General features: G+C 47.1%; 1 protein-coding gene across 1 annotated transcript in view; it reads left to right on the top strand.

The window, feature by feature from the left end:
* Positions 1–22,168, top strand: part of LOC147715158 (X-linked retinitis pigmentosa GTPase regulator-interacting protein 1-like) — a 306,245-nt gene that overhangs the window by 44,395 nt on the left and 239,682 nt on the right. The window contains exons 3-4 of the mRNA XM_086920416.1: positions 9,523–9,655; positions 14,196–14,503. Of these exons, the coding sequence (XP_086776542.1) occupies positions 9,523–9,655; positions 14,196–14,503 (441 nt within the window). The remainder of the gene's footprint in view (positions 1–9,522; positions 9,656–14,195; positions 14,504–22,168) is intronic.

Below are 22,168 nucleotides of genomic sequence, written 5' to 3'. Positions count from 1 at the left end.
TCCCAGAATTCCATGCGCCAAATAAAGGTTTAAATCCCCGCCCCAAACATGGCAGTACTGATTCGGAATCGAACCTGGGAGATTGACGACGGAGCGCCTACCGAATTGGTGAGTGCTCCGCATAACAATCAGTGGCTATCTTCATATGCGCAAACGGAGACGACAACTCATGAGTCTTTCGCCTTTGTTTGACAGGCTGCAGGCATAGACATGGGAAAAAGTGCGGCTTTGCCCTAACCCGCTTGACCTTGATGCACGAAGGATCAGTAATCTTATTGAGATCCCAAGACGCGCAAGTTAAGGTAAATTTGGACATGAACCCATCCCGCGTGCTGCCTGCATTGCAAATAGTATGACTTGTAGCAGGCTCTTAAACAATGCTACGCTCTCTCGCCCCCTTACCAGAACGAACAGCACGCCTGTATACCTGAGACCATTGAGAAAACGCTGAGTCTCCAGGTAGGCGGTTTAAAATCTAAAACCTTGGTTCTTAAACATCTTTGCGCATTTTAAGTGTGTGAGTCGGTGCAACAGTCTAATGCGGCGACTTTGGTTCGCACTTTACAGGTATAAAGAAGGAACGACAGGACAATTGAAATGAGAAAGGGACAGGGAGTAACCTTGGTACTGTCCTAGGTATGAATCTGATTTCTTCTTTGATGTTTCGCGGGCTCGCCCGCGTGTGTACTAACTGAATATGCATTGCTTGACGGCATTCTAAGCTTGATGTTATCTTACAGATAACACGGTCCCGCTACAAGTATTGGTGCTAACAGATCCCCGAGATCAGGCCTCCGGAGCCACTTTCAGGTACTAAAAGGGCCTAGAGGGGCATTGGGGGCAGTCACCTGGGTATTGAAAACATTTGGTGACATGTCGTTCTCTCTTTGTTTTTAACACACACCTTTAGAACTACATTGAATGAGCCCTGATGAGAGTCCGTCAACTTGTCTTACGGTCTCGAAACGCGTCGGCACCATTGGAGGAATTTGCAAAGGATACAGAATTTATTTCTGGGTCTCACTGACTATATGATTAATTTGTCTATATTCTTCCAATGTTTTTCCAGAACGTGTCTCTTTCATTGAGTTGATATATTGTTTTTGGTTGAGTAAATGTTCCAATCAATTTGATATATTGTTTTTGGTTGAGTAAATGTTCCAATCAATTTAATGAATGTTTCCAAACGATCATTCACTATGAAATGTGTATCATATTAATTGTGTGTTTCTTTTGAAATCTTTTTCGAAAGTTTTGTGATGTATATTCTTTTTGCATTATTGTCTAGTAGTTGTCACATGTTGAGTGTCTTTCTCAGACAACTCGTCTGAGTTTATACGTTGAAATTTCTAAAACAAAAGGTAAAAATAAATATACCAAACAAATCTGTAATTCATTTTTGATTTGTTTGCTCGCAGTAAAGAGCACTGAGAATTGGTGGGGGTGGCACTTGTTTTCAAAAAAATTGTATACGGTCCAGCCTACCCTACGTCCCGGGACCTACCTCCTTAACTTTAAACAAAATTATGTTTCTGACACAAAACATTTAAGGGCAAAATTTTGCACTTAACAGCATTAAGACGATAGCCAGAGACCTTAGAGAAAAAGATCACCTACTAAAGAAAAGAAGGAAAAGAGGATTCAGGATTAGAACACTATAAAATAATATTATCCGCATAGACTGATATTTTAACCTGTTGAGGACCATAGTGAAGACCAGTAATACGATCACCCATTCTAATCTTGGCTAAAAAGGGCTCCTAAGCTATAACAAACAATAAAGGAGATAAGGAACAACCCTGACATACCCCCTACGTAATGAGAAGTAATCAGAAGACATACTATTGACAAAAATTGAAGCTCAGGGACTTGAATATAATAAAGAAATTAAAGCAATTAATTTAGAAGGAAAACCTGCCCACTTTAAAGCAGAAAACATAAAATCCCAACCAATTCTATCAAAAGCTTTCTCAGCATTTAAAGTAATCGCTACAATAGGCTGATCTAAAGAAGTGGATTTACTTAAAACATTAAAAAGGACTCGTGAGTTGTCAGATGCAAGTCTCCCCTTAACGAAACCTGATTACTCAGGACCAATGAGATATGGTAAAATAGGGTCAATACGAAGTGCTAGGTTCTTAGCAAAAATCTTATAATCTGTGTTGACCAAAGAAATAAGCTGATAATTCTTACAGAGAGTGTGATCCTTATCGTCCTTAGGAATTAAGAAAATCAGTGCTTCTTGAAAAGTGCCTCGAGAAGAGCCATTCTCAGAAAAAGATTGAAAAAGAAGTAATAGATTTGGCAAAAGTATTTTTGCAAAATGACTGTAAAATTCAATGGTAAAGCCATCAGGGCCAGGTGCTTTCCCGCGACGAAGTACCGAAACGGCATGAGAAATATCTGCTAGAGAGATATCAGAGTCCAAAGACTCAAAATCAATGTGATTTGATGAAGGAGAAGGAATGGAATGAAAATAGGAAAGAAGATCGGAATGATCAGTTGGTGATTCAGGAATGTATAAATCCTTATAAAATGATACAAATTCATTCAGATTGTCTTTATCTTTAAAGATAGAAGTACAGGCAGGGCCTTGTAGTGATTCTTTTTTTGTTCTTTCTTTCCTCACTTTTAAATAATTGGGCAATAATTTTCCCATCTTGTTTTGACCCCCATAGTAACGAGCATTGCTTTTCAGTAAATAATTAGAGGCATTCTCAGTAGATAATTTATTAAAAGAAAGTTTAGCGTCTATAAACTTTTTCAAATAAGACTCATTATTTGAATGATACTAAGTATGTTCTAATTGTTTAATGTTATTAAGTAGTTGAGCAGATTGGGCTTCAGCAGACTTTTTGATTTGTGAAACAAAGTTGATAATAAAACCTCTGGTAGCCACCTTAAAGGAATGCCATACCAAAGGGAGACTCCAGGGTGTTATTAGTAGAAAAAAACTCTGAGGCAAAATAAGTAAAATCTTGACAAAAAATAGGGTCAAGGAGTAAGGAGTTATTAAAACGCCATCTACCTGAATGAGGAGAAAAAGGAATTAGGTCAATATCTACATGTACAGGGGTGTGGGCTGACATTAATATGGAACCAATTTCAGATTGGATGGCGTGTTGGGCAAGGGACATACTCAGGAAAAGGTAGTCAATATGGGATTGAGTGTGGTGGAAGGCTGAATAAAAACAATATTCACTAAGATCAGGGTTGTAGAGTCTCCAAATGTCTACCAACGCTTTCCGGCATATTGTAGAAGTGAATTATGAGTGCATTTTAGAGGCAAGGAATTTAACTCCAGAGTGTCTATCCAGAATAGGATCAAAACGTGATTACAATAACCACCAAAAATAATATAATCATCATTATATGAAAGTAACTTCTCCAAAAAAATGTATTGACCAGATTAGGGGCATAAATATTGAAAATAACTAAAGGGATCTTATCAACAAGAAGTTTAAGCAATAACCCATCAACCCTCCAAGTCAGCTTCTTGTTGAACAAGCGAAACATTCAGTTTTTTGTGACATATAATCAAAATTCCATTTTTCTTACCCATTGCTGGAGAGTTAAACACATGTCCCACCCAACACCTCTTCAGTTTTGAGGTTTCATCTTTCGTAATATGAGATTCTTGAAGTAGAGCAATATCAGCTTTTAACATAGCTAGGTGAGAGAGTACCCGCTGACTTTTAATTGGATTATTTAATCATTTAATATTCCAGGTTGTGACCCAGGAAAGTAACTTGATAAAAAAGTATAAACAGGCATGATGCTTATAGGAACTGAAGTTAAAATTACTAGATAAATATATATGAAGGGTATAAGAAAAAGAAAGGGCACTTATTTTAGAGAAAAGTACATGGGAGAGGAAAGAGGTAAATAAGAAAATTAAAAAAAGAGAAAGAAAGAAAATCAAGGAAGATGTTATGTTATGTTATGTTATGTTACGATTATTTATTGTGCGCACAGATACTCCAGCCAAGGAGCGTCCTGGCGCAGAGGCAAGGTAGCACGTAACACAACACCAGGCTAAGAACAAAACTAAGGGACAGCTAAAACAGGAAGGTTTTTATAGCCCTCCAAAAGGTCAGAAGGTCCTCCAGCAAGCGGATTTCAACAGGCAAGGAGTTCCATGCTGACGCAGCCATTACCTTAAACGAGCGGCCTCCCATACGGCTAAGCCTGAATCTGGGAACCACCGCAAGGGCCAGACCCTGAGAGCGAAGGCTACGGGCAGGGACATAAAAAGACAGACAGCTCGACAGGATTTCCGGGCCTGTACCTCTCAAGATTTTAAAAGCAAAGCACAAAACCTTGAAGAGGATGCGCTTCCTAACCGGAAGCCAGTGTAGGGAGCGAAGGACACCTGTCACTGAGCAGAATCTGGGCAAGCCCACAATCGCCCTTGCCGCAGCATTCTGAACCCGTTGTAAGCGGGTTAATTCGGCCTGGTTGGCCCCAGCCAGGAGAGAGCTGGCGTAATCCAGGCGGGAGATGATAGTAGCCTGGATCACCAACTGCCTGGTCGGGGCGTCAAAGAACTTGAGAACAGGTCTCAAGCCTCTCAGGAGACCGAAACAACAAGCCGCGGTTCTTTTAGTATGGCCTACAAAAGAGAGGCCCGCATCCAGCCATACCCCCAGATTTTTCACTTCCGATACCGGGATCGGAGTAGGTCCCAACTCTGAGGGCCACCAGTGGTCACCCCACAGCTCCACTCCCTTCCCGACGACCATCACCTCTGTTTTAGTGGCGTTTAGCTGGAGGCAATTGCCTGTCAGCCAGCTAGCCACCGCCTTCAGTCCAGACTGAAACCTAGGGGCCTCAATCTCCGCATCCCCGCTGAGAGTAACCGCCAGCTGAGTGTCGTCGGCATATGAGACCAAGGTAAGGCCCCACTGCCTAGCGACATCAGCCAGCGGTCTCACGTAAAGATTGAATAACGTGGGACTCAGCGAGGACCCTTGCGGAACCCCCATGGCCAGTGGCTGGTAGTTGGACTTGAAGGGAGGGATGGCAACACAGAAGGAGCGGTCATCTAAAAAGGAGCGGAACCATTGCAGCACCTGACCGCCAATGCCAGTCTCCTCGAGCCGGCGTAGGAGGATGCTGTGATCTACCGTATCAAAGGCGGCGCTAAGATCTAACAAAATAAGCGCCGCCGTTTGACCAGCATCCAACTTTGCCCGGAGATGTTCCACCATCACAAGTAACGCAGTTTCCGTACTGTGCCCAGCACGGAATCCGTTTTGTGTGGGGTCGAGGGCCTTGGTCCGAGTCAGATGTTCAGACAAGGCCAGGTTGACGTGGGCCTCCGTGATCTTGGCTGGCCAGGGTAACAACGAAATGGGGCGGTAGCTTTCAGGCTTGGAAGGGTCCAGGGTGGGCTTTTTAATAATCGGGGACACCACAGCTTGTTTCCACTTAGATGGAACAGTCCCTGTTTCCAAGGAAAGGTTGACAAGGGAACATACGGCTGTACGTCCCATAAAAGCTTGGTCTCGAAAGAGAGCAGGCCTTACTGGATCGGATGGAGACCCAGATTTGACTTGCAATGCAAGTTTGTCAAAACCATCCAAGGTGAGGGGGGGGAAAACAAGCAGTGTAGTCTGATGGTGGACCCCATTAATATTTTCCTCAGTGAACCCTATGCTGGGGAATGTCCTATATATATCTTGGACCTTCCCCAAGAAGTAAGATGCAAGGGATTCACAATGGGAAAGGGAGCTCACGGTCGTAGAGGTAGTCCGCTTCGCTGTAAGATCTTTAACAGCCTTAAAAATAGCTTTAGACGGATTCGGACTGTTCCGGAATTCAGTGGCATAAAAAGCCGCACGGGCTCGGCAGATAGCTCGATGGTAAAGCTTAACGGACTTGGCATATGCAGCTTTCAGGTCAGCTCCATAGGTTTTCCTCCAAGCCCTCTCTGCTCGTCTACAGGCACCCTTTAGGGCCCGGAGAGTGCCATCATACCAGGGACTCCACTCTCTGGGATTGATTTTAGTTGAAACGATGGGTATCAGAGAGTCCAAGGCCCTAGTTATCCATGAACAGAAGAGGTCATACCCCCTTTCCACATCCGTCAAAGGGCCCAGCGGCTCCTCTAATAGAAGACGGTGAAAGTCCTCTAACCGAAGCTTTTTCCAAGCCCTCTTTTGAACCCGCCTAGCCGTAGAGATGGAAGAAGTGGCCAAGACCGGGCAGAGGATGGACACCAAGAAATGGTCTGTCCATTCCACCGGAGAGACAGATGAAATTTGAATCCCCAACAGATTGGTAAACCGGGGATCCAAAATATGCCCCCCCAGGTGAGTAGGCTGGGAAACCATCTGGGGAAGTTGAAAGGCCTCCAGGTCAGAAGAGATGGAACGCACTGTCAGGCCTGAGAGGGTGTCAAAATGCAGGTTTAGGTCACCCATGATAGAGAAGTTGGCACAGTCGGCGACCAAAGGGCCAACAGTATCAGGGAAAGCATTCCTAAACGCCACATCACTGCCGGGTGGGCGATAGACGACCATCCCAGACAGGGTAAACTCAGGGCTGACAGAGACCTTGAACATGGCACTTTCACACCCAGAGATGTTTAGGGCACTCCAGACGCAAGGGTAGATAGATTTTACCACTAACGCGATACCTCCACCCCTAGACAGCCTATTCAGGGTGTACATAGAATAGCCGGGTGGACAGGCAAGATTGGTAATAGCGGTATCAGCGTCCTGTAGCCAGGTTTCCGTCATGGCAAATACGTCTGGAGCTTCCTCCTCAATGAGGTCATAGATGTGCAGATGGTGTTTCAGCACAGACCTGACGTTTAAATTCAGGATCTTCAGAGTAGTAGGAGGAACAGTAGTACGGCGGGTCTCCGAGGAAATAAACCTTGGGAGAGGTTGCGGAGAGTCCAGAGCCCACCCGTTACAAGGGCAATGAAATGGGCCACGCAATGGGTGTACCGATGGAAGGGTACAACAGCAGCTTACCTGACCGATGGCAAACAAGCGCTCCCGCGAGTACGTGTGTGCAGAAAGAAACAAAAAAAAGGGAAGATAAGGAACAATGAGACAGTAAAAGTCATACAAAGACGACTGAAAAACATACCTACAAATGCAAAACGACTGGAAAGTGACTAAACCGGAAGATGACGACGACAGCATCGAAGCGCCACCGAATCCCGAAGGACCACAATCAAAGACTTCAACGTAACAGGTGGCTCATAAAATAACAAAATTGTAGGAGTAAAACACCTGTATGTGAGATAAAGGAAAATAGTAGGGAAAGTAAGAAGAAGTGACAATAAGGAGAGAAATATCAGAAAGGTATATAAAACTAAAAAGAGAGAAAACATTACTGAGGCATTACAAAGATATAAGCAAAACAACATTCACTGAGTACTTAGAACAAGAAAACATCTACATAACACGAGGCACAAATGAAAATCATGCAGGTTTCGAAGTATCCATGGTATCAGCTCCATGGAGATGAAGGAACTCTTGTGGCGCCGCTGTATCATCAAATGTTGTAGTCTTGCCTTTATATGTAACCTTGAAGTGACAAGGATGAAGAAGTCCAAACCTGGCGTTGATTGAACGTAATTGAGGACAAAGATCGAGAAACTTTTTCCGACGGTCTGCTCTAAGTTTAGCAACGTCTTGAGAAGAGACGTGACCTTCCCAAAAAATGTGTTTTCTGGTCTTGACAGTTGATAGGACTTGAAGAAGGTCTGTGTATTGCAGAAAAAGCATGATGACGCCACAAGGTTTCATGGAAATTTTCGGTCAAAGTCTGTGAGCTCTTTGAATGTTGAGAGGAGGAGTAAATACAGGAATTAAGGCAAAAAAGATTGAAAAAAGATAGTTGGATTGGAGCCTTCAATATTTTCAGGAAGACCATAAAGTCTAAGATTGTTCCTGCGATTTCTATTTTCCAAGCCCTCTGCCTGTTTTTTGAGGAAAAGTACTTCAGACTCCAAGGATGAGATGCGAGAGCAAGAAGTTTGGAGAGATTCCATTCATTGTTCCACAATGAGCACTCGTTAATCCAAAGAAGACCATTATTCATTCAGAAATTGTAGAGTTTTATTAGTTTCCTCTATGAAGCTCGGATCTCGTCAAGAATAATATCCATGGAGGACGAGGAGGATTTTCCTGGAGAAGGAGGGTCTTTTTTAGGTCTTTTGGTAAAGATTGCAGGTAATTTACTTGAGAACTGCGTTTTTGGTATGGTGCCTGAAGAATGATCAGGTTTCTGAGAGAGGAGGTCTTCCATTTGAGTATAGTTAGAATTAGAGCCTAACTCTGAACACGCAGTAACTTTAGTAGAAGCAGTGAGCTTAAGATTCTTCAGCCTCCCCACAAAAAGTATGGTGCAATTCAGTGAATAACACTAAACTCTTAAGACCAAAAATTTCAAATCCATAAATGACTAGCAGAATGAGACTTTACACAAGCTGCAGTCTTCAAAATCTAGAAAGTCTCCTTCAAGTATAAGTGATATGACTCCAAAAACCAGATAAAACAATAATATGCAGGTTAAGTATTCACCTCATAGAGAAAAACGAGTAGGATACAAAATGGTGGCTGTTCTCAAAAATGATAAAAACGACTTTAATATATGCCAGGAAAGCCAAAGAAACAGCAACAGCGCTTCAATAAAAAGAGAATCATTGTACACACAGAAATAAAAGCTCCAATGATAACTTATGGACCGGGAGCTGAGGCAGGAAGAAACATTGTGAAGCACAGTGCGCTCGTTATGAAATGAAACAATCGCGGTGGCAATAATGAGCTAAAAATGATGGAAACAGCATAAAAAGCTGTTAAATAGCTCACCGTGATATTCAAACACGGATGTCAGCGCCCATATTGATTGAAAGATGAATTTCTCTCCCGAATAAAGATCTTTTCGGGATCAGTGAAGCGGAGCTCTACAGCTACGTGGCAATCTTGTTTGGCGCGTAAGCCACGCCGCCGTGAAAAGCAACTCTAAGTTCTAAATCCCAACAAAACTATCTTTCAGCATTATGAGGTCAGTCAATTGAGTACCATAAAATGAGGCATGATTTGGAGTGCCTTAGGATGGCAAAACTTCTGTATTTAGTGCTACATAAAAAGTTTATTATTATTATTGTTTGTGACATCATCTGTAATGCTCTTTGGGAGAGGTTGAACATTGAAGTGAACTGCTATTGTTTTAGTGGGCTCTGAGGGAAGAGGTCAAGGAAAAGTGTTCGCTTTTTAATCCTATATTTATATCTTTCATTCCTGCCCCAGATTTTCCACATTGCCCCCCACAAAATCCCATCCCTCTTGTGCATGTCAAGAGGAGATTTCTGAATGTTTCTAATGTCCCCACCACTTGGCATTGGGCACACAGGTTTCCTAATGAAGAACATGTGATGTTGCTTCTTTCCAATCACCTACATGTATTGGAAAATGCTTAAATTTGCTCAAGAATTTTCTATTTCTTGGATGCACTGAGATGAGATATGGGAGTTGAAAAGAATGTAATTTCCTCTTGTAGAGAAGGATGCAAAGGTCCGGCAGCGAGTGGGTCGTGTGAGCCGGGAGGAATTAGAGGATCGCTTCCTACGGCTGAACGAGGAGAACCTTCTGCTCAAGGAGTATGCCCGGAAGCAAGAGAGCAAGATCAAGAGGTCTGTACCATTGAATATCAATGAGAGGATAGTGTGATGGTCTCCCCCCATAAATGGAGCACATTCGATGGCCACCATTCCTGTGTTATGGTGCTCTTCAGACTGTATGTGATCAGAGGAGCGGGAACAATTTAGAGTGGGAGTTTTGTTTCTACACATATTTATAATTTTTCAAGTAAAAAATGTTGATTTGTTTTGATCCTATTAAAATCTTTGTGTCCATCACACTTCAAAACTAGCAATTTATTTTACTTCATTTGTGCTGTCCTAACTGCTGAAAGACTTTTAAACATTTGTACACTTCATTTGCATGTAGTTAAATGTGGGTGAACCAAAGGTATATCCTACATCCTTTGGTTTCACACTCTGCACGTTCCATAACAAGATTGTCAGATATTTAACTTTACAAAATCCTCTCAATGCAGTAAAAGAAAAAAAACGAATAACAATATTTATGGTAACAGAATAAGCAGCAATTTGTCAGAAGACATAGGCTAGCCCTTGTCCACTATCCTTACACGCACGGCAAACGTGACAGGATAAAACCAACATTTAAAAGATTTGTTATTGCTTATTCCCTTTCTACACTCCAGAACGGTTATTTGAGGGGTGCTGCAACTCCCCCAAACCCTCCTAATATTAATAATATTAGTAATAATAATATTGTAATTTGTGAAGCACTTAGTAACTTCTAACCAAGTGTCCCAAAACTGAGGAATAGCCCTTGAATACAGGTCCAGGTGACTTACCACAACATCCCTAATCTGGTCAATCTCAATAACTAAGTGGCATATTTAGAAGAAAATGCCAGAGCGTGGGGCAATGCCAAATTTGGCAGTGTCGTGCTCCGACAGTTTCAAAACGCAGTTATGCTCTGTATTTACTACAATACAGCTCACCCCTGTGTTTTCCAAACTGCTGGCGGTAAAATTAGCTGCCTACTGCCAACGCAGGCACCCTTGCATTAAGGTGCAAAGGTGCCTGCATTGCAGGAAATTATTGTTTATGTGCAGGAAGGTGTCCCCTGATGCACATAAACAATCCATAATGGCTATTTGCTACTTCTATGTGTGCTGCAGAATGAAGTAGCAAATTTTCACTATTTAATGATTATTTATGTGCAGGAGGGTATCCCTTCCTGCACATAAACAATCATTAACCTCTTGCATGCTCCTCAGGCCATCATGAGCACACGCCCACCGTGACTCATGGTGGCTGGGAGCCGTCATGAGCATGCAAGTGGTTAATGGCTTTTTGCTCTTTCAATTCTTTCTACAGAATGCCGAAACCATAGAAAAAGCAAAAACAAGGAGAAATAAAAGCATTTTTTCCTCGTGCGCCATTCTAACGCCTTATTTTTTGGAGCTGCCACGTATTTTCATCTCCATGTAAATCTGAGGCAGTGTCATAAAGCTATGGGCGTTGGGGTGGAATGCCCACAGCAACACCCATTGCACGCCCCCTTGCCGCAGAGAACTGCGGCGGAAAGGGGCATATTTACACGGTGGCGTTAAGCTGCGCTAAGTGGCTATGTGCCACATTGTAAATATTGAAAATGGCGCTACCCCACAGGAGCATCAAAAAAAGTGATGCTCCGGTGGCAATGGCTTGAAAATATGCCCCCAAGTTTTTAAGTTTTTAGGAAATGCTAGTTCCATTTTTTCCTGTCTGAGAGAAAAGGGCAGAGAATTCCACATTTTAGATCCCAAGAGACTGAAACAGCAGCCCCCAAAACATGCTCTTTTTACAGCAGGAATACAGGCCAGATAAGCTCCTGCTGACCTTACATTTCGTCTGGGAGAACAGAGCATAATCAGAGAATGGAAATAACGAGACCTTTTTTGTTAATAATTCAATGACAATGACACATTGCTTTAAAAAAGAACCTTTCACTCACAGGCAGCCAGTGCAGTCTAGCAAGAGCAGTGCCTGAAGACAATCGCTTTCCAGTGCCTATGCATGTGATGCACCAGCACCACCTCTACGTATTACCAAGCAGTGCCCCAGTGGCGGCTGCTATGATTGCTTAGTGGTGGGTGGGGGGAATACAACCAAAATGAAAAGCACAACTAGAAACAATTAAAATTACACTCACCTGCCACTTCGACGGCTGCCGCCTTGCTTCTCTCCTTGGATCCTGGACTCTGACTGCGCAGGCTCCTGGATGCAAAATTCCAGTGCTTTTCTTGAACTGGGAACACTATTTCCAGCATGAGAGAAGCGCTGGGGTTGGTCTGAGCAGCTTTGTTTGCTGCTCAGACAGTGCATTGGAGCCTTGGTGTTTTTCCAACCCGGCTGTGCAATACATCTGGGTTGGAGAAACTTAAGTGTGCATGTGTGTTTGGCCAGCCTAGAACAGCCAGCCAAACAGACATGCCCACTTAAAAGTGCCCACAACTCCTCCCCCTGCCATTCCTGTCCAACAAGACTGCCTGGCCCGCCCGCCCCGCTGAAGACTCACGTCATCAGCTGTTAGCCAAAAATAGACTGATAATAAAATGCTATTATTATCATTGTATTTTTCCTCTTTTAGCAGGGGGAGGCATCCCTGCAGTGCCCAGTTGCACCTATTAGTACCCAAAGAGCTCCAAAGAGTGCCAAGCAGCACCTAACTGCATCTTTTTTTTGGATGCATCAAAGTAGTGAGACGTCCATTTTATATATTTATCTACTTTTTATAATGCAACACATGGCACCTTCATGACTACAGAACGTCAAAGGAAAACCCACAGAAAAAATAGTGGAATGAGGTCTAGGGGTTAAGAGTTTAGCCAATGCAAGAACAAGTCCTGGATCTGGCATTTGTTGACTCGCCCCCGTTGATGAGGCAGATGCCAAGTCAAAAGCAAATCTGAAAAACTAAGGAGGTTGTTTAAAGTTTGACTCACACAGGACGTAAGCAAAACATTGACAGGAGCCCCAACTGGCATATTTAGAGTTTAACATACACTCTTGAAAGGGTAGCATACACTCTTAAAAGGGTAGCATACACTTTCAAAAGGGTAGCACACACTTTCAAAAGGGTAGCACAAACACTTAATAGGGTATCATACACTCTAAAAGGGTAGCATACACTCTTAAAAGGGTAGCATACACTAAAAGGGTAGCATAGCCTAAAAGGGTAGCATACACTCTCAAAAGGGTAGCATACCCTATTAATAGGGTAGCAAACACTTTCAAAAAGGTAGCATACACTATCAAAGGGGGTGCCATACACTTTTAAAACAGTAGCATACACTCTTAAAGAGGTAGCATAGACTCTCAAAAGGGCAGCATGCACTCTTAAAAGGGTAGCAATGACTCTAAAAGCCGAGCATACAATCGAAAAGGGTAGCATACACTCTGAAAAGGATAGCATACACTAAAAGGGTAGCATACGCTCTCAAATGGTAGCATACACTCTCAAAAGGGTAGCATACACTATTAAAAGGGTAGCATACACTTTAAAAAAGGTAGCACACACTGTTAAAAGGGTATCATGCACTCCCAAAAGGATAGCAAACACTCTTAAAAGGGTAGCATTGACTCTAAAAGGGTAGCATATACTCTGAAAAGGGTAGCATACACTAAAAGGGTAGCGTACACTCTCAAAAGAGTAGCATACACTATTAAAAGGGTAGCGTACACTTTCAAAAAGGTAGCACACACTGTTAGAAGGGTGGCATTCACTCTCAAAAAGATAGCATACACTCTTAAAAGGGTAGCATTGATTATAAAGTGGTAACACACACTCTAAAAGTGTAGCATGGACTCTTAAAAGTGTAGCAGATACTAAAATGGTAGCATATACAATAAAAAGGGTAGCATACACTCTCAAAATGGTAGCATACACTCTTAATAGGATAGCATACACTTTAAAAGGGTAGCATACTTCTCAAAAGGGTAGCATACACTCTTAAAAGGGTAGCATAAACTCAAACAGGTTAGCATACACTCTTAAAAGGGTGGCATACACACTTAAAAGGGTAGCATACAGTCTTAAAAGGGTAGTATATACTTTAAACGGGTGGCATACACTCTCAAAAGGGTAGCATACACTCCTAAAAGGGTAGCATACACTCTCATAGGGTAGCATACACTCTTAAAAAGGTAGCATGCACTCTTAAAAGGGTAGCATTCACTCTAAATGGTTAGCATATACTCCTAAAAGGGCAGTATACACTATTAAAAGGGTTGCATACTATCTTAAAAGCGTAGCATCCACTATTAAAAGAAAGGGTTGCCTACTCTCTAAATTAGGTGGATTTTGTCACTGGTAACCAGCATGTTCCAAACTCAAAATGATCATCTGATTGATTTAGAACAGCTTTCCACTTTGCATCTTGTGAGAGCCGTGCACACACTATAAATAGGGCAGATGGGAGATTTTTAAGATTTTGCAGGTCAGCCAAGAAAGGCAGTTGAGGTGGGATGCACTTGTCCTGACTGTCTCCTCTGTGTATTTTTCTTTTTGAGTAATGGGTTATCCTCCATCAGGTGAACCTTTGAGGTTTTCTCTTGTTCTACACTAGAAATTAAGTATTTTTCCATTCCTCTTCAGGATGGGCACAAAGCTGCTCCGTTTGGTGTCCGAGCGGAAGTCAGGCGGATCCGGGGCCGCAGTTGGAGGGTCCCAGTGGTTAGGCCGGGACCTGGCCACAGAGGAAGCCATGGAGCAGCTGCAGGATCAGGTGCGCGAGCTGGAGCGGAGGAACGAGGCTCTGCGGCACCGACTGTCAGCCTGCACCCGGCAGCTGCAGGTGCAGGGGAGCTGCCGCCACTGCCCCTACGGCAACGTCCCTCCTAGGACCGACTCAGGACTGCACGCTCACGGCGCAGAGCGCCACGCGCCAGAGAAGGCCAAGCGAGGTAAGGACAAGCCGGAGTTGAAGAGGAGCTGGGATGGGCTCAGGGTGCCAAGTCTGCTGCAGCCACAGCACTGGGACACATAAGGTTAGCAGCATTATAGCTCGAGATACTAAGGGTTAAACTAGGGATAGCTGGTGTTACTCTCATTGCCACTCCATCTTGGGGTGCCACAGGGATCTATTTTGAGTCCCATCCTTTTTAATTTGTATATTGGACCATTGGCTAAGATTATGGGCAATTACAAGATCTTTATGGTGTCATATGCTGACGACACACAGCTGGTGGTGACCCTGGCACAAGACTCCGGTGAGTAAGCTCTACAGTTCTCTTCCTGCCTCAACGATCTGGCCTCATAGATGTCAAACAACTGTCTTAAACTAAATGGTGGTCCCTGACACTGGGGCCTATCCCCGAACCTACAACCGAGGTAAAAAACCTAGGAGTGTTACTCGATCCTAAACTCTCATTTGAGTCCCAAACCAGAAAGGTGGCAGGTAGATGCTCTAGCACTCTTAAGATGTTAAAACAAAACTAGATATTCTCCAAGTATCAGTAAGGAAAACCATAGTCCACACTCTAGTGACCTCACAACTTGATTACGGGAATGACCTATATCTGGGAGCACCTAAGGACATACTTCAATGGCAAAAGCTCTTGACTCCCTCCACTGGCTACCAATTGAGAAAAGAATTCTCTTCAAAGCCATGTGTTTCTGTCATAAAAGCCTACAGGGGAAAGGCCCTAGTTATCTGCATTACTTTCCCACCCAGTACAATCCGCAATCTAAGATCGACAGGAGCGCAGTTACTCAAGATACCCAGGATAAAGAAAGCTAGGATGGGCGCCCAATCTTTTGGCTACCTAGCGGCCAAGAAATGGAACACACTCCCTTTCTAGCTATGAGCTGAGAAATCTGAACCAGTCTTTCACAGAGGACTGAAAACCTGCCTTTATAAACATTAGTCTAGTTTCTCTCCCTCTCTTGCTGACGTGTTTCTAGCACGGGGACACACCTTTGGGGTAGCCAGGTGCTCTACAAATGAACTATTATTATTGGTGCTTAAACAACCCCAGGAAGGATGGAAGGCCTAGTTCTGCTGATCTTCAGTCTTGAGGTGGCACACAGACCTCTTCAGATGTACATAACTAAGGCAGTGAGGACCAGGGAGATGGGTGGATGCATGATAGGAGGAGAAAGGAGGAAACATACAGAACTGCTGTAGGGCAGAGCAAGAAGGAGGGAGGTACTGAAACAGGTATTGAGGTTTGAGAGCATGACTAAAGAGGAAAGGAGGCGATGGGTGTTGGAAAGGCGGCAGGAGGGAAGTGAGAATGATGGAGCAATGGACAAAGTGAACGATTCAGTAGAAAATGTGTGAATGGTTAAGGATCGACGACTGTGGGGATATTTACTGTCATTGATACACGAAAGCATTATGAAACTGCCTTTGCATACACCAAAGAAGACGTATGCTTTCCAGTTAATTATTCTCTTCTAAATATTAACTTAGGGCCTGATTCACAGAAGTAATCTGAGATGGAAGTCTAACTTTACGACTTTCGGTATTCACAAAAACCATTTACGAGTAGTAAAGTTAGACTTTTGGTCTAAGTTAGACTATTGGTCTAAACATAGACCAAAAGTCTAATTTTAGTAGTAGTAAAGTTAGACTATTGGTCTAAGTTAGACTCTTGGTATAAACTTATACCACACATTTAACAGTAGTAGTAGTACAGTTAGACATTTGCTCTAAGTTAGACTTTTGGTCTAAACTTAGACCAAAAGTCTAACTTTACTACTCGTAAATGCCATTTGTGACTACCGAAAGTCGTAAAGTTGGACGTTCGTCTCAGATTACTTCTGTGAATCGGGCCCTTTGGCTTTCTAAGAATATGCCTTAATAGTTTGGTTTTAGTATTGTGCATAGGTCATGTTCAGGGAAGAAGGGTTTCTCTTTCTTCAGTGGGGGTGGAGGGGGGCGGTTAGAACTATGCTCTCTGGGTTTTCTTGGTCATGTGTCCTTCCAATAAAAGTTTAGTGTTGAGGATAATTCGGAGTGATTTCGTATTAATATCAGCTTGGGGGTGGAGCATCAATTCATTTCGATTTATTTTGTTAGTGACAAGCAGGATGTCTGTCTTAGTTGGTTTTATTTTTAATACCGATACTGGTCTTTAAATCTGAATGAGACTGAGGTACGTTTTGAGACAAAGACTGTCGTGAGCAGTGGAGATTTTCAGGTAGAATTACGTCATCAGTGTAGTGAAGGATCTTGATGTTGCTGTGGGTGGGCAGAGTTCCTCTGGGTTCATTGCAGTGTTTGGATTTCATGGAGACAGCATGGCGCCTTGGGTTACTCCTCAGCCTCAGGAGAGCTTTTGTGAACCTGAGGTGTCCATTTGGATGCATAAATGCTGATTGTCAAGCTCAAAAGAGAACCACTGCAGAACAGTTCATGAGAAACCCATGAGAGCTTTACCTGTGAGAGGTGCCTTTCTTGATAATGGTTTATACAAATGGAGTCTGTGTGTTAAGGAGATAGATGGCAGGGGGCGTGGCCAAGCAGCATGGCCGACAGGACGTGAGCTTCACCAGCTCCGTCCGAGGACCCACTAATCCTGCCTACAAGATCCTTGCTGGACCCTCCAAAGGGGAGCTGACGGTCCGGATCCTCACCTGCCACGCTGGGGACTCCCACATTGCCGAGAGAGCCTCCGGTGCCCCGGAAAACACCGCCGGAGATCGAAGCGGCGCTCTGAGGGCTCCGCCAGGTTCTACGCGAGTCCGCGGACTGGGCCTGCGTGTGAGACTGGCGGTGAAGGCGATCTCCTGCTCCGGGGCTGACCGCGTCCACTGCTGGCCCCTCGATTGCTGGAGATGGTGGCGAGCGCCCGGGGCGACTAGTGGAAGGCTGATCTGGGGTCCGGTGATCTCCGCGGACCCGTGTGAGGGGTTGCAGCACCCGCCCCTCCCCCCTCCGATCCTCTGCTGTACCGGAGCTCCGGCTGTGGAGCGCAGCCCCGGGTGAGTGCTTCCCTGGTCCCTGGGGCTCTGCAGGACTGTTGGAGGGCTGAGGCGGTGCGGCCACCAAGGGCTTCTCACTGTTATTGCCGCATCTGTTGGCCTTTGGAGCCCGTCCCCGCACTGAGTGCCGGTGCGACCTGCACAGGCTGCCCCTCCTGGTTTTGCTGCAGCTGTGGGGATTGCAGCCTCCGTCCCTTCCCCGGGACAGTGAACTACGGCGGCCCTTCCACGTGGAGCCTGTGGTGGCGCTGGGACCTGCGGCGGCCTGAGGGGTTGGGCTCCGGGGGACGTGGGTGGCTTGGAGCCCCCCTGGTATACACGACATTGCCTGAGAGCCGGGGCGCCTTCCTTCCTACGCAGCAGCGGGATACAGACTGTGATACCCCCGGCCCACGTTGCGCCTTGCCCCTAGAGGCTTGAAGATTGTTCTGTTGCTCCTGGATGGTGAGGGGGCTCGTCCCGGGTGCACTAGTTGGCGGGGGAACTGATTGGTTGGCTGCCCTCGATCGGATTGCCCGGTACGCCCTGCTGCATTGTCCTCTCCGCCGGTCCTCCCGCCTTCGCCCTGCTGTTGGGACCTGTGCCTACCCGGAGGGACCGGGTGAATCCTAGCTGAGGCGCCCCGTGGGGGCTCCCGATCTGCCCCCCAGGATGACGACCCGCAAGGACAGGAATGCGAAATCCTCCCAACCCAACACCATCGTGCAGTATACCACCCCAAGACTGCCATCGCAGAGGATCACGCGGCAGACGGGACCGGACGATGGGGGCGATGGACCGCATGAACCTTCCCGGGCAGAGATCCTGAAGGCGATCCAGGGATCCCATTCTGCCTTGGAGAGGCAGATCGAGACGGTGTCGATAGACGTAAATCTCCTCCGGACGGACCTCCGTAAGGTGGCAGACAAGGTCTCAGACGCGGAGGGCAATATTGCCCAACTGCAAACGGAAGTGGCCTCCCTGCAGAAATCGGTCGCGCACCTGACGTCCACTACCCGTGCACTGGAGAGGAGGGCGGAGGATGCGGAAGGCAGGGCCCGTCGGAGCAACATCAGGGTCCTAGGCGTGCCGGAGCGCCTTGAGGCGGGCAACGCTGAACGCTTCTTGGAGACGTGGATCCGTACCCAGCTATGCCCGACCGGACTGTCCAGTGTCTTTGTTGTTGAGAGGGCACACAGGGCCCTGGTTCCCCCTCCACGCCCGGGCGAGTCACCTAGAGCCATCATTGCAAAGATTCTAAATTATAAAGATCGCGATTGTATTCTACGGGCCGCGAGAGAAATGGAGTCCATCACCATTGAAAATAGTCGTGTTTCCATCTACCCCGACTATACTCAGCAGGTGCAGGAGCAACGGAAGTCCTACCTGGGCGTCAAGCAGAAACTTCGGGACATGAAGCTACAATATATGCTCCTGTACCCGGCCAAACTCAAGGTGCTCTCCCAAGGGCGCGCTCACTTCTTTGAGTCACCGGCGGAAGTGTGGGAGTGGCTCGAGATACGGGGAGACGACCTACCTCCTGGTGAACGGGGTGGCCCCCGCGAGACCTGGGGGACCCGGCCCCAGAGACGTCGACGAGGCAGAGGGAGACGTAGATCTGGATCCCGGGGTTCTCCCGAGCCCCGGATTACTGTAGGCGAGGATGGGGCGCTCCACGTGAGACCATCAACGGCGGGGGCCGAGCCGGAGTCACCTGAGGCCCCTACACCTGGTGCGATCCTGGTCCCAGATACCCTGCAGGAAACCTTGCTGGAGATACACTCTGCGCCCCCGGTGATACCGGAGACCGCCCTCTCCGACACACGGCCTGAGTGAACTCTGATATGAGGTACTGTCTTGTTAAAATGTTGTTGCCCTGGGAGGTTGGGAGGGTCGCCTCTCCTGGTTTATACCTGCCCGGTGATGTCTCTACCTGGTGCTGGGAGCCCTGGTTGGTGGGCTGAACGGAACAGAGGATGGACACCATGTTGGCCGAGGCGTTGTGGTGCGAGATCCGAGAGTATATGGCGTACCGTCGCCCAGCATTGGAATTGACTTTCATGAACGTTCCCGGAGACTGTCCTGGAACATGGGGTCCTCGGGGAGTTGGGGGGGAGGGTGGGTGGTTTTGTTTGGTTGTGTGTGAGTGTGGGGTGCGTGTGGTGTATGGGGTGGCTGTGCACGTCCTGGCACTGGCAGGGGAAGGGCAGGGTAGCGTTTTTGGTTGTTGCTGTCCTTTTGCTCGCGGGTGGGGGGGGGGGGACTGGTTCTGACGGGGTGTTGGGTCACATTGTTTTTGAATGGCGCTGGTGTGGGATGACCGGGATGGTGTGTTTTCCGGTTGAGTCATTCCTCCTTATGAGCGGGGGAGGGGGGGGGGTTGTTTTTGGGGTTGGCTGGTTGCGGGTACTGTGGGGTCGGGGGGAGTTGTGGGGGGTATTTGTTTTTGGCATGGTGTGTACTACTGTTCGTGCCCCTAGGAGGCTGTTTGCAGAAGTTAAACTTGGATGCCCGGATGGGCAAGACCAACGCTTATGGGATTCAAATTTTTAACTTGGAACGTGCGTGGCCTGGGTACTTGCTCCAAGCGGTATAGGGTGCTATCCTTCCTTCGTCGGCATGGAGTGTCAGTGGCGTGCCTACAGGAAACGCATTTGAATGAGGAGGGTGCTCTTAAATTGGCAAGGAAATGGAGGGGTCAGGTGTTCCATTCCTCCTTCTCTACCTATGCTAGGGGGGTCCTGATCTGGGTGGCTCCGGGGGTACCCCTAGCGGTCCAGTATGTTGAGGCTGATGTAGAGGGCAGATATGTTCTTATACGTGTGAAACTGGATGGGAGGGACTTCCTGCTGGTGAACTCTTATGCACCTAACATAGATGACCCGAGTTTCTTTACTGGCCTGCAGGAGCTTATAGCGACGGACCTGGATGCCCCCCTCCTCTGGTTTGGAGATTTTAATTGTGTACTGGATCCACTGCTGGACAGGCATCCCCCCCGGGCGGGTACAAAACCTCGGATGACGACACGGCTCCGGGAGGTAATGGAGAATCTGGGTGCTGTGGATGTCTGGCGACTCGGCAATCCGGGCCTGAAGCTTTACACTTGCTATACCCCCACACATAACACACATAGCAGGCTCGACAGGGTCCTCGCGGCCAACATTGGCGCATCCCTTGTTTTATCGGTCACACATCAGGCCCGGTTCCTATCCGACCATTCGCTCGTGACATGCACGGTACAGTGGGTGGACCGCTCCTCCCGCCCACGGACCTGGCGGATGCCAGGGGATCTTCTGCAGGATCCGGTGGGAAGGGAACATGTGGAGACGTCCCTGCGTACTTATCTGGAACTGAACTGGGAAGTGGGTGATATCCCTTTTGCGACCAAGTGGGATGCCCTTAAGGCAGTCGTGCGGGGCGCTTGCATGGGGCTGACATATGGAGTTCGCAAACAGCTGCTCCGTGACCTCGCGAGTGCTGAGGAGCGCCTCAGCCACTATCAGTCCTTACCGGACCCGGATGGGTCGAACGCGGACTCTGAGCGGACAGCCCGAGAAGGCGTCCATGATATCCTAGACCGGCTAGATAGATTCACTCTCGGTCGATATCGCCAACGCCTTCACCGTGAGGGGGACAAGTCGGGCCGATTGCTGGCCTGGATTCTCCGAAGGGAATCGGCCCGTGCGCGGATTGTTGCGTTGAGAAATCCCGCTGGGGTCCTAGTGCACTCGGAACGGGACCTTCTTGCGGTGCTCCGCACACATCTGCAGAAGGTCTATACTGCTGACCCCCTGGTGACAGAGGCGTCCTATCAGTCATACCTCCGGGATTTGCCCCTTCAGACCCTCTCTGAAGAGGATGCTGAGGACATGGATACCCCAGTGACGCTCCAAGAGGTCAGGGTGGCGGTGGCCGCCCTGCCGAAGGCTAAGTCGCCGGGAGGAGACGGTTTTCCCCCGGAGTTTTACCAGGCATTTGTTGATACCCTCGCGCCCCATCTCTTGCAGGTATACCATGAAGCGATGGTGCGAGCCGCGCTCCCGCCCACCATGCAGCAGGGTGAGGTCTGCATGCTCCTGAAACCGGGTGGGGATGACTGTGATCCTGCGGCCTACCGGCCGATCACTTTAATCAATACCGACGCCAAAATTCTTACTAAGATTTTGGCCACCCGGCTGGCCCCACATATGACGCACCTGGTTCACCATGATCAGTGCGGGTTCATTCCGGGCCGCAACACCGCCATGAATCTTCGGCGTCTGAACCACGTTCTACATGAGGTGCGCGATAGGGAGGGTCCTCAGGTCCTGGTCTCGATAGACCTGGCGAAAGCCTTCGATACAGTTAGCTGGGGGTACTTGTTGGAGGTGCTTCGGTTAGCGGGGATGGGACCCCTGTTCTGCAAATGGATTCGTATCCTTTACAGTGCGCCTACGGCCAGGGTCAGGCTCGGAGCGGCCCGCTCGGAGGAGTGGCGGTTGGGCAGGGGCACCCGTCAGGGGTGCCCCCTGTCACCGCTCCTGTTCGCTCTGGCGATTGAGCCCCTTGCAGTGACACTGCGCACGGAGATGGCGCCCTGGGGAATACGAGTGGGGGATGTGGTACACCTGGTTTCGCTTTATGCGGACGATGCGTTGTTCTACCTGACCTCCCCGCGGGAG

The sequence above is a fragment of the Lissotriton vulgaris genome, chromosome 5 (genome assembly GCF_964263255.1).
Source record: "Lissotriton vulgaris chromosome 5, aLisVul1.2, whole genome shotgun sequence".
NCBI classification, from domain to species: Eukaryota; Metazoa; Chordata; class Amphibia; order Caudata; family Salamandridae; genus Lissotriton; species Lissotriton vulgaris.
The sequence above is the reverse complement of the archived record's forward strand: the minus strand, read 5'-3'. Positions and strand labels throughout refer to the sequence as shown.